The following is a 12,264-nucleotide window of genomic DNA, read 5'->3' on the forward strand; positions in this document are numbered from 1 at the left end:
CGGTGATAACCAAAAGGAAAGGAGCGGTTCCTAAGCAATATGGTGGATGAACCTTCGACTTTGAGCGTTTTGCAGATGTCTGCGAATTTGTTTATGGCTTTCATTTGTTTTTTTTGTCTCAGAGCTAGCTTCAGACTAATTTTGTGAGGGCCAATTGTTAAGCCATAAGCCAGCAAGTGATCTGATGGTCCTGACCATCAAAAAAGCCCTTAGCGAACTTTGGAACTCATTTAGAGCAGCTGGCATTTAGAGAGTTAGAGATGGAAGTGCTACGAGTTTAAGGTTAAATAACGAAATTACCGAAAACGACTATGGCGGAGAAAACTGATTGGGCTAACCTGTCGAAAAAGGAGCTACAGGAAATGCTGCGAAGACAGGAAAAGTTACTGGCTAATAAGTAAGCTTCTTCATTGCCTTTGCAATTTGATCTGTTCGCTGGTCTGATAATGAAGCAAGTTGATCTGTTCGCTGGTCTGATAATGAAGGTCGAAAAAAGAACTTTTTTGGGAGCTTCTCGATATGTCAACCGTGGAATCAAATACAGCAACAACACCTTGATCTTTCGTCCACGTTATGTCTTTCACCCCCCCCCCCCCCCCCTTTTCCCTTATGTTAGACTACTGTATGAATATTCATAGAATGCTGGGCCATGGTTGTTGTCATAGGTTCTAGTCAAATTCCCCTGTATACAGAGATGGATATGCCAGGAAAATAGAAGGGTGGGGGGGGGGAAGGGGGGTTGATAATTGTTGGAACCATCTAATATGTAAAACTGGTTTTAATACTGCTGTTATATAATTTTCGCTTATAATTTCTTACAAAATACAGGACGCTCCTACAAAGCCTCCCAGACAGAGGAGACAAGGTGATAGCAACAGTGGCAAAACTCCAAGAGTTAATTGCAAGAAAGGAACAACTTGAAGACACTGTTGCTCAGTTTGAGAGGATGACGGTGTCACGACTTGTTGAGAGAACACAACTTAATATTTTAGACAGTGATGACAGTGATGATGACAATCCAGTTGTTGGTGCAGAGCTGCATAAAGAAACTGATAGTGAACATAAGAAGACTGCAGTAAATAGCTTTAACAAATCAGAAAATAAACAAACTAGTCAGACTTCAGGCAGAAAATGGAATTATGAGTCATCAGCAACACCTCCAGTATACAACTTCGAGGTAGTAAAACATTTTTTTGACTATTTCACAGTTGAGAGCTTTGTGATGTACCACTGCCTCTTGACTAGCCTGTGTAAGAAACATTTCGTGGGCTGCGTACAAGTTGGGAGGAGATTGACACCTCCTGTGTCTTAGTAATTGTGTCCAAAAAGCTGTCTTCTTGTACCCAGACGTCTCTCTGCTAAAACATAATAGACGTGCAAGGGACAAAGGGAATGTGAATAAAGGGGAGACGGCGTCTCGTCTCCTTTCTTTTTTCTTCCCTTGGGCCCTTATGCTTCGCGCTCATCACCAGTGGCTTGCGCTTAGCGCTCGTCAAGCGAAATGCCCGAGGGGGAGGCTGTCCAAAGAGCAAAAATGTAAACAACTCCTCAGAAACACTCGCTACACTGGCTGCCACTTGCAGGAGTTTTTGTCAATTAATGCTTTGTGACAACATTTTGACAACTTTCTCTGTCCTGTCTTTGCATGGCTGAGAAAGTCTTGGGTAAGATATCAAGATCTTGAATTTAGACCAGCATGTCAGGGGATTTGTCACCTTGTGTTCATCTTTTTTTGAAAGTTCTGCAAATAATGTAAATTTTTGCAATCCTCTATTATTTAATTCCTAACAGCTCAAAATTCCCTGCTTTATATTGATTATTGGTTTATTGAATTTAACGTTGAATTTAACGTTAATGTTGCAACATGCAACACCCTTTCGGCCAGACCTATTGAAATGGTTGTCTCTTAAGCAATTTCCCAATAAAATTGTGGGCGAATTTTTCATCAAATAATGGATTCAGTGTCCAAGGTATGCCCAAACAGCCTATGATCTAAAAGCTTGCTGTTCATCAACATAAAACCCTCCAGATTGCTGCTGAAAATGTTGTTTTACAGACTGTTATCAGTTTTCTCCTTCTTTCCTAATGCGTACTGTAACTTTCAAGAAAGGAACTGCAAGTAGTCCAGTCCCTTGTGATGAACTCCTGACCCACCAGCATGCACTTAATCTAACATCTGAACAGTTTTTTCCCTTTTTCTGATGGGAAAGTTGCTACTTATGGACGAAATGTGGATACTTTTTCAATGCAAGGGAATGCTTTTGGACATTAACTGCATTCTACATAACAACATTCTGTGCCTTTTTTCCTCAGAAATCAAAGTCAGTTTCATTAGATGAATCCTTTAAGCTTTTACAAGAACAAGAAAAAAGATACAAGGTGGGGAAGAGACTCTTTTGCAGCGTACTGCTAGGTGTAGGTAGAGCCACTTGTTAATACAATGCAAAATGTTTTCTTTGTAGGATCTGCAAGCTCATCATGCAACTCTCAAGTTAAAAGAACAAGGCTTGTTCGCTAGAACAGACCACATGATACCTCAGGTTGTACAGAATCCTCTTCAGTATCCTTTTTATATTCTCATTCCATGAAATAACTTATTGTAACTGCAGTTAAGAGTTTCTTCAATTGTCGAACCAAATGTATGCTGGCTTAATAACTTTAGATAAGCATGGGTTTGCAAATATTTGAATAAAACTGCATAAATTCATTTATTTATAAATTTGTGTCAAAAACAAACATGATAGAACACTGCTTATCATTAGAATCCAAACAGGCTTGGCATTTCCTTAAGGATTGTCAAGGTGAATATCCCTGCTAAAGGCGCAGGTTGGAAAAACATGTTAGAAAGTGAGGAGCAACTCAAAGTGTGTACAGAAAACATCCATACCCCACTCCCTCCCCCAACAGAAATTTATCTGAGATCACCCTACCCCTCTTGAAATTCAAATCTCACTTCTTACCTTCCTTTAAATTGTTTGATCTTTGAGACCCTGCCTCCCAACTTCCCACCTGGAATTTCCAATCCCTTTTGTTGGGGTATGGATATTTCCCGGAACTACATGTTAAAGATTTTCCACACAATAAATTTCACCATTCATATCAATAACACAGTGTCTTTGTAAGATCTTTGACTTTATTTACAAGATACAGAGAGGCTTTGCAGGATGACAGTCCAAGTGACGACAGTGAGCAAGAGGAAAATGAGACAAGACCCACTGAAATGGATAGCGATGATGATGATGATGACAATGATAATTAGAATAAGCTAAAGCCATACAAGCGTATTTTGCAGAAAGTACAATTTAGACGGTAAAACATTTGAAAATGACAAATAAAAAAGGTGCAAGGATGCTACCTGATATTAACTTAACACTTGCTGTAAAAGTATTTGATTTTGAGTCATTACAACATTATAATGATGGTTATTTGGCCTGAGAAAATATATTTTGCATTGGGCAACATTGTGAATAAATGGGGTCAGGTTTAATAACCAGTTAACTTGCAGGTTTCTTGTTTATGCTCATGTTGTTCATGCAAACCAACAGCCTTTAGTCCGGACACAAGACACTGTTGATGTACATTGTAGGCGATGTCGTGAATGCCTTTAGTACATACGAAATATGTCATGTTGAAACGTACATGTACATGTATGTATTTAAGTGGAGCAATTACCAGAAGATTGTAAAATTATTTTACAAGCTAATTGCTCCACTTGCAGTCATCTTTCCAGCTCCTTCAGTCTCAACATCTTGTGTTGTTCTAATTTCTATGCTTGCTGGCTCCATCTTGGTGCTTGATGGTGGTTTTCTGATTGGCTTTTTACTGTTTCCAGCAATAATCAAACTTCCTGGGACATTTACATAAAGGCGAACCCTAAAGGAAAGATACAAACACTTCAGAAACAATAAAACCTGTTACCAAATTTCTAGGAAAAACTCAATATTTTTCCATTTTTGTCAACTGTTAGCAAATATTTAAATTCAATAGTTTAGGAGCTGTAATAAACATTGTTCAACTTGTCATTTGCTCTAAGAGCATCATCATTAAGAGAGCTCATATTTTATTTGGCAAACTAGTTACTGAAATATTCAATCAGTTTATAGTTTAACAAATCAATTTTTATCTGTTGTCAAACAGTTAATATTTATTAATTTAAATTTTTACAAACCAGAAGACAAGGGAATAGAAGCTGGGAGGACAACAATGACAATGTTTGCAAGACAGGAGGGGAAAAAAGAAGGAAAAAATGCCACCTCTTGTTAGTGGCTGTTTCTCTTGACTGACCACTTGTTACAATGTGTAATTCCAGAAAATACCCACTCCCCCCTCTGAAGGAAAATCAAAGGGGATTCCCAAATCCAAAGACTGGATACCATGAAGCTAAATTGAAATTTCCAGAGGAGGGTCCCCAATAGGGTTCTTCAATCCCGCCATCCCGGACAAAATTTCCCCTCCATCCCGTAATCCCGACTGCTGTTTTAGCCCAATCCCGATCCCGGTCAGCTCATAATTTTTTTCACACCCCTTATTTCGACGAAAAAGGCATTTTCAGTTGGATGTGAATTGACACTGCAAATCTGAGCAACGTCTCAGGGAGCACAAAGAAATCTTACTGTAAAGACATAGGACCCGTAAATTTATTTCTCGTCCAGGACAATGACAGCTAGATTTTCATTGTACATTTTTGACATCAGACTTCCCGGATCTCATTTCTTTATAGTAACACTTCCCGCATCTCGCTTCGTAAAATCTTAAAATCCCGGGTCCCGTCCATAATTCTAATCCCGAATACTGTCGCTCTTTTCCGCTAAAATTCCGAATCCCGACCCTAAAAAAAGCCAAATTCCTGGATCCCGAAAAACCTATTGGGGACCCTCCCAGAGGGGTGGGGTCTTAACCCCTCAAAATTTAATGGAATGGGTGGGGTCAGGATGGGGGGGGGGGGGGGGTGGATATTACCTGGAAGCACACCACATCAAATTTCTTTTCCTTTCTTTTTTTAGGTCAAATCACCATCTCACATAAGCAGCCACATTCCACTGCAATTTGGATGGTTGATGGTTGGTTGCGAGAGTTTCAACTTTATTTGAAGCCATTACCTGACTTTCTGTCAAGGGTTTAAAAAAATAATATATAGCTTCTCAAACAGAGTTTTGAAAATCAAAAATCTCTTTTGACACCATGTTGGTTTTGCTGTGTCTCTGTATTGACATTTTAAGGAGAAATTGCAAGTTGATCAGTCTTGAGGAGGGAAAGAAGATACTACTAAGAAAACATAGAATACTAACAAAAAGATGGATCACACAAGTGCTGGTTTTCCTTTCTTGTTAGAATGAGCAACAACACAAGGAGATACAACGGTGTCTAAAGTGGGGAGGGTTGGTTGCTGGTCTTTAACCCTACAGCACAAGAAAATCAACAAACAATTTTACAACCAGCCTACACTGTCACAGTGACTGTGTAACGTACTTGAAAGCACATTTATACATGTATGAATTGGTCAGCTAACACTTTACTTTAATTTTGACAGTTAAGAGCTTTTAACATGTAAATAATTAATTTATAATTTTCATTGGTTTAATACATTTTACCAAGCTTTGTGTTAGGGCTTTTAACATACCAAAGAAATAATTGACAAAACTGCAATCAGGAGCAATAGTCTTGGACACCTGATTGCATTCCTTTATGTTAGGACAAGAGGTTGACGTAAAAAGAGCTGTGCTAAAATTTTATGTTTTGAGTTTTGCCGTGAATCATTTGAATTTTGGCAGTGATGTCAGTCATGCTGCACATTTTGTTTCATCAAAACTTGTAGCAAATTCTCCATGACAAAGGCATTTTCCAGGAAATGGAAAACAGTGCTATGTTATGAAAAAAAAAAAAAACAATATGAAGTGATCCAGAAAAACTCAAAACTCAAAATGACACATGCCCATTTTCCCACCGATAATTTTTCTATATTTTATATTATTTGTTTAAGGTTATATAATTTTAGTATTTATACAAAATGGTCCATAAATTATTCTGCTAGGTTCACCATGTATTAAGTTATCATAAACAGCATAGCTGGGGTAGTTGGTCTCCAGTCACAGTTATCCAATTTACAGTACTGCAACTTTGTACAATCAGATAGTTGGGATTGGATACCTATCAAATGAGGTACATTGTATTTTATCCCTGGTGATCATTTCCTTTACTCTCACATGCCCTGCATGTTTGACACACTGTAAGGGGAATTTAGATCCTGATCGTTATTGGGGCTTAAAGGGTTAACTGGCCAGTTAAGGTGGCTGGTACTGGTTTCCAGAACTTGTCCTTTGAAGGATCAATACTACCACTCTTTATCAGTTGATACAACAAATTGGTATCGAACAAACACTTAATCATCGGTGAACAAGTTATGTTTTTTTTTTCAATGTAATGGGTTACCATAGCAACAGTATAACCTAGCACCTTTATTTTTAACTTCAAGTGGTTATAACATAAAAAACAAGCTCAGCAATCCCCATTTTTATTATGGAACCACGATCAGCATGCTCAGATACAACTTTGCGCAAAGTTTAAAAAAACTTACACGAAGGGGTTTAGAATTTTCCAGCAAGTAAAGTGTAAGTCAACTATATGAACATGACTATAGAAAGAGTTATGAGATTTTGTTACGTTTCTGTTGAAATATCATCTGGTTCAAGACAGAAGCCGACCATGGTTGTCTGGCCAGCCACTTTCTGAACAGTCATTGATGTATACATGTAAGGATAGAGTACAGTGCAGTTATACTAAACCTGTCTTTAAGCTGCTCCACAAGGTATGCAAACTTTCTGTACTGCAAAGCACCAAATTCCTATCAAAACAAGATGGTTGAATTTTACAAAACTGAAATTTTACTTGTAAAAACAGGACTTGAGATTTCAACCAAACTAATCTAGAAAAAGGCATTCATTTGAAAAGAGCCAGAACACCAAAAGCTTTAAACAAACATGAAATTATTTTTTTCATTACCTTTGTTTCAAATCTTGCATGTTCATACATATCTGAGACCTCATTAATGGTGTCATTTCCACCACGTATCACATTGTATGGTGGCTTTTGTAGAGACTTGAGGTGTTCCCTGACAGACTGTTTCTTTTTGCGACTGTACTTGAAGTCAATTGTACATAGAAGATCATCTGTGCCAGCAAATTAATGTCACAAAAACAAATAATTTTAACAACATATTAGAAATAAAAGATTAAACTGACTAAGGTTGGATTGAAAGTTTGCATTTCTTTCGTGAACTGACTAGTCTAGCAAGCCATTTTTGACAAATGGAAAGCAGCCACATCCTAATATTTTTTTCACCCTTTCATTATAATAGAAAAACTATTTTGAGCCCTGTTTGCTAAGAATTTATAAGTTTGTTGATGCAAATATTGTTTGACTTGCCATTTAAACAACAACGACAACAACAACAACAAAAAGCCCTTATAAATTCAATCTATCGAAAAATGGCAGAGCAGGAAAAATGTAAGGAAGAAACTCAGTACTTTCTGTACACACCTAGTTCTGTCATTTTGTCCATGGCTTTCATTCTGTACTTGTAGCTTCTGGTATATTGATCTTTTGGAAAAAATGTCCACTAGTCAGTTGGGTATTAGACATTCAAATATCAATGATACTTGTATCCATGACCAAATACAGTATATCCTGCTTCTGTCCCTGGTTGGGATGGGGGACTCCTGTATATTACACAATGTAGCTATACACTCGATTGCAAAAACGTTGACACCTAAAAAGCATAAACCGTGAATGATGAGACCTAACAGATTTGTGGGTAGTTTTTAAACAATAACCTCATTTCCATAATTATTGATTTTCCATAATCAATAATTTACCATTTTCGTTCTTTAGTAATAAAATATACAGTGCTGACTTAATTCTTCCGATTAATTTTCCACCAAATACTGCTTAAGTTCATTGCCCGTTTTGAACTTAGGCAAATCACGAATTGTATATCACTCAAATTGGCCCTTGTTAGCCAACTTCGACAGTTTAAGGAAAGCTTAGACAGTTTCCATCATTTACCATGTGCAACTAATTTTGGTCATCAGCCATCACACGAGAATAGAATATTATGCAAATAAATTTAGTACACTTATACCCATAAAGCCATTGGGTCTCATCGTTCACGGTTTATGCCTTTTAGGTGTCAACGTTTTTGTAATCGAGTGTATACAGCAGTACGTGTTTCCCCAAGTAGTTATTATATAGTTTGTGACCTGTTTTGAGTCGCAGGTTTTCTGCCCTCTGGCTGAAAGTACATGAAGTATGCTCCTCACAAGATGACTGATGAAAGGAGAGAAGTTCCCGAAAATATCATTTAACATAATTATGTACCCATGGACCCTTTCGGATTTGCAAACACCACATCTGAAAATGTAAGTCCACCTCTACATTGAGCACCTTCCTGTGTACCACCAAGCCTAGGTTTGGACCCTCCACTACTACTACTACTAATAAAATTTTTATTATAATAGTTTTAGCTTAACAGGGCGGAGCCTTGCAATTGGGCCTTTATGTCCCGTTCGCACCTATCCTCTTGGAATCATAACGTTTTTCATTGTATCAATTATCTGTGCATTGTGTTGTAATTTGTATTAATTTTAGTTGTTTGAAATCTCATTTATAGTTTTAACTTATACCCAATAAAGGTGTATAAAAAACCCCAAGCATTTTGAGAGGACTATGCCCAGTTTAAATGCTCTAAAGTACCTGATGGAGATTCGAAGTTAGTTGTACCATCTAAAGGTTTGTTGAACTGTTCTGATAGCATTCTTGGCTCCATCCTTAGTTGTGAAATCCTCTGCAACTGAGCGGAGATATTTCTCCCTATACTCTGATTAAAAAGACACAAAGTCTAAGATGTCATTGTCCTCAAGGTGAGAGCATACGACACACAAGATTGCTACATGTATATGCACAAGTTAAAGAAACATGGAAGGAAATGTCACTGTTTGGACATGATAGGCATCAGCGTACGGGGCGGGGGGGCTGGGGGGGCTGCAGCCCCCCCTGTCGGAAAAAAAAATAGTATTATTCGGGCAAAACGGATGTACCGTTAGGGCAAAGACATAGTAAAAATATTCTATTTTTTAATAACTTGATTTGGGTCGTGCTACAATCGTGGACAAAACGGTTAAGAAAACGTACCCTTCTAAGCGTTTTTACAAGTAAACAATCGAACGACAATATTTTTCCCGCCCCCCTCCCACCAACTCAATGTTGTTTGGTGGGTCACGAACAGTTTCCCGGCAATCAGCACTTCCCAAATCAACATTGTATAGGGGGAGGGGGGGGGGGGGGGGGAGGGAGAAGTAACTTGTAGAAATTCGAGGGGAGGAATAGGAAATAATTGTTTTTGGTGGGCAGCGTTCAGATTTCTTAACCAGAATTGTCCACGATTGTAGAGCAAGTGCCGAGGATAATGGAAGGCGTGGTCACTTTATCAAAGGATCGCGATCTCAAGACCTACAACGAAAGTAATTCACTTCTCCACTCAATTTGTGACTTTAAGTTTGTTTATGGCTTGATGGTTTTGAAGCTCATCTTATCCAACACTGATAATTTGAGTAGATATCTACAGGGAGAACAGATGGATGTCATCACTGCCAAGAAGACTGCTGATGCTGTCGTTAAGACACTGAGCAATTGTCGCAATGAAGAGAGCTTCACTCAGATGTGGTCACATGCTGATGTTATAGGGCAAAAAATCTGAATAGGAATCAAGAGTACGAAATTTGCCTTCAGAGATGCCAAGGTGCCACGAACCAGACCATCATGCCGACTTCAGGGCCTTACTGGTAAGACACCTGCTGCAGCAAACGACAGCTCACAACAGACAGCAAAAGACCACTTTCGTATTACCGGTTATTACACAAGTATTGACAAAGTCGTCACTGTAAACTTCAATCAAGGTTTGAGGGCAATGACCAGGAGGTTTTGTGCGCACTGGGCGAAATCGTATTCAGCCGTTCTCCAAGCATCAACAACATCCAAACTGTATCAAATTTCTATGGCGTGGATAGTGAAGGGAGTGCTATAAAGTGAGAAGTCAATCTTTGAAATCTACGACTCCGGGGACCCATGCCAGAGAAAAAACGCACCCGTGATGGTAAAGACCATGCATCAAAATGGTCTCCATGACATTTTACCTGTTCTATATAAAGTTGCCTCCATCCTGGCCACAATTCCTGCAACCTCGTGCTCTGCTGAAAGGTCTTTCAGCGCTCTTTGCCGCATCAAGACATTTTAATTTAAGATCCACAATGGGACAAGAAAGACCGACTTAGCAGTATCGCCGTTATTAACATTGAAAGAAAGTATGCAAACAAGACAATGCAGAATTACATACAAAGGATTATTGACATATTTGGGTCTCGAAGTAATCGTTCTTCATACTTCTTTTAGAGCTCAAATGGGTACGTTTTATCTCTCGCTTCATGGTTTTGTATTTTAGAAATGTTGATCTCGATTTACCGAAAATAATTGCACTATTTTGAATGCCCGTGCTCTCACGGTATGGCGAAGAAAACTTGACGTCACGAAAGAATCATCTTGTGCATCTGTGACCAACAAGTTTCATTCGGGCAAATTATGTTCAGCCCCCCCAACAAAATTTTTCTCGTACGCCGATGATGATAGGGGATCTATCTTAACCAAGATCTGAGTAACCAAAATACAACATAAAAACAAAAAACTAATGCTGTTGGTATTTGCTTTTATTCTTATGATTTTATCAAGTTTAAGCTGCCTGAGATTTAAGAATAGATGACTAAGTGTGGTTGTAAAAGCATATGGAAAAAATGAAGACACAAGAGCCTGCCTACAGGTATGAATACAAATAAATTTGTTATCAATGATCTACATGTTTATTGGCACTTATTTTAAGCAACACAGCAAAAATAAATAGACGCAAATGCAAAGATTCCTAAAACATAAAAGATCATATCCATGGACTAACATCTGTGACAATTTAAAAATGGAATGGATCTCTGCTCTTGTTCAGGCCTGCTCCCTGTTATTACAATTATTATGCAAGAATCTTGATGCAAAAGTACTATCCCCCTCAAATGTACTGGTAGTTAGTGATTTTTCCATACACAGACAATGATTTCTCACTTAGTTCACACTTATTTTTCCCAAGACCCCTTTGCACTAAGCTCATTCTGCTTACTACATGTACAACAAAATATTTTGGAAGGGCTAAACTACACTGTGTAGAAAGTTGTGTGGTATGTGAACCATACCATCCCCTACGCCGTCATTTCAGCTTACCCTTGGAGCGTCACTACCAACAGGGGAATGTGGTCCTCTTTTTGATAGCAGTAACATCCTCAGTATTTGTCGCTTCACTATTATGACAATAAGAAGTCCAATCTGGAATGAATTGCATTGATAAATAGAAAAATTAATTACTGTAGCAGGTTGCATGGAACATTGTCATAAGTTTTAACCTAAGACAATGATAAAAGACAATGATAAAAGATATGTCCCAGCTGCAATTCTAAATACTACGTTTTACTAGATATTTTAAGCAGTTGATTGATTTACTGAGCGCTACACAATCCAATCACTCACTGGATTAGGATGTTTAGAACGAGACCAGTAGAGATCTAATTTTCAAAGAAGCCAAAGAAGCCGACAAAAACATATGCGAACAGGACTATTCTTTTAAAGGCATAAACCTACCGATATGGTGAAGATAATAGTCATAACCAGCCCAACTCCACCAAATTTCTTCAGAAGTTTTGCATCAGTGCTGCTCACTGAGTCCGCCATCTTGAATCTTGGGCCTGACTCAGGTAGTTCTTTTTCAATCGTTTATGGCAAATGTTTAGAACATTTTGTCGATAGCTAAACCTATAAACATTTACATTCTTACATTTTCAAAAGCAAAATCGAAAAAAATCTGTCTTCATGGTCAAATTTGAGCATAAAAATTGATACCATACAATTCTGCATGTCGCCAGAAACGCCCGCGATACATTACATGTATATTTTTGGTAAGTACTTCATGTCAAGCAATCATATAGTTGTCTATATACTTCTCTCATCCTTACTTGAAGTGCTTTGCTTACTTAAGATGCTTTGCTTGCTTGACATGCTTTGCTTACTTGCGGTGCTTTGCTTTCGTGAGGTGCTTTGCTTACTTGAGATGCTTTGCTTGCTTGACGTGCTTTGCTTGCTCGAGGTGCTTTGCTTGCTCGAGGTGCTTTGCTTACTTGAGGT

General features: G+C 38.2%; 2 protein-coding genes across 3 annotated transcripts; one reads left to right on the forward strand and one right to left on the reverse strand.

Moving 5' to 3' along the window:
• The first annotated feature begins 25 nt into the window (after nucleotides 1–25).
• On the forward strand, nucleotides 26–3,373 carry LOC146468183 (uncharacterized). The gene is made up of 5 exons (XM_085124687.1): nucleotides 26–397; nucleotides 829–1,177; nucleotides 2,314–2,379; nucleotides 2,463–2,560; nucleotides 3,145–3,373. Exons 1-5 carry the CDS (start codon nucleotides 312–314, stop codon nucleotides 3,257–3,259), a joined length of 714 nt encoding a protein of 237 aa, XP_084980813.1. The 5' UTR covers nucleotides 26–311; the 3' UTR covers nucleotides 3,260–3,373.
• Nucleotides 3,100–12,010, reverse strand: LOC146468184 (lipid transport auxiliary protein 1-like). Of its 2 annotated transcripts, XM_085124686.1 has the most exons (8): nucleotides 11,725–12,010; nucleotides 11,311–11,412; nucleotides 8,749–8,872; nucleotides 7,537–7,596; nucleotides 7,000–7,166; nucleotides 6,783–6,841; nucleotides 5,289–5,399; nucleotides 3,100–3,873 (listed from the first exon to the last, which is right to left on the reverse strand). In XM_085124686.1, exons 1-7 carry the CDS (start codon nucleotides 11,812–11,814, stop codon nucleotides 5,300–5,302), a joined length of 702 nt encoding a protein of 233 aa, XP_084980812.1. In that variant the 5' UTR covers nucleotides 11,815–12,010; the 3' UTR covers nucleotides 3,100–3,873; nucleotides 5,289–5,299. The 2 variants fall into 2 exon arrangements, with proteins under 2 accessions (XP_084980812.1, XP_084980811.1); XM_085124685.1 differs by lacking the exon at nucleotides 5,289–5,399.
• Between the last annotated feature and the right edge of the window lie 254 nt (nucleotides 12,011–12,264).

This window comes from Pavona decussata, unplaced genomic scaffold, assembly GCF_977016875.1.
Source record: "Pavona decussata unplaced genomic scaffold, jaPavDecu1.1 SCAFFOLD_133, whole genome shotgun sequence".
Classification (NCBI taxonomy): domain Eukaryota; kingdom Metazoa; phylum Cnidaria; class Anthozoa; order Scleractinia; family Agariciidae; genus Pavona; species Pavona decussata.

What these genes read in the sequence shown, in the direction of transcription:
- LOC146468183 (XM_085124687.1), top strand. Translation starts at nt 312, where the DNA reads ATGGCGGAGAAAACTGATTGGGCTAACCTGTCGAAAAAGGAGCTACAG. An exon ending in CTCCAGTATACAACTTCGAG is followed by an intron (nt 1,178 to 2,313) that starts GTAGTAAAACAT and finishes TTTTTTCCTCAG; the next exon opens with AAATCAAAGTCAGTTTCATT. An exon ending in AACAAGAAAAAAGATACAAG is followed by an intron (nt 2,380 to 2,462) that starts GTGGGGAAGAGA and finishes TTTTCTTTGTAG; the next exon opens with GATCTGCAAGCTCATCATGC.
- LOC146468184 (XM_085124685.1), bottom strand. Translation starts at nt 11,814, where the DNA reads ATGGCGGACTCAGTGAGCAGCACTGATGCAAAACTTCTGAAGAAATTT. An exon ending in CTATTATCTTCACCATATCG is followed by an intron (nt 11,413 to 11,724) that starts GTAGGTTTATGC and finishes AATTCATTCCAG; the next exon opens with ATTGGACTTCTTATTGTCAT. An exon ending in GGACAAAATGACAGAACTAG is followed by an intron (nt 7,167 to 7,536) that starts GTGTGTACAGAA and finishes TTGCTGGCACAG; the next exon opens with ATGATCTTCTATGTACAATT.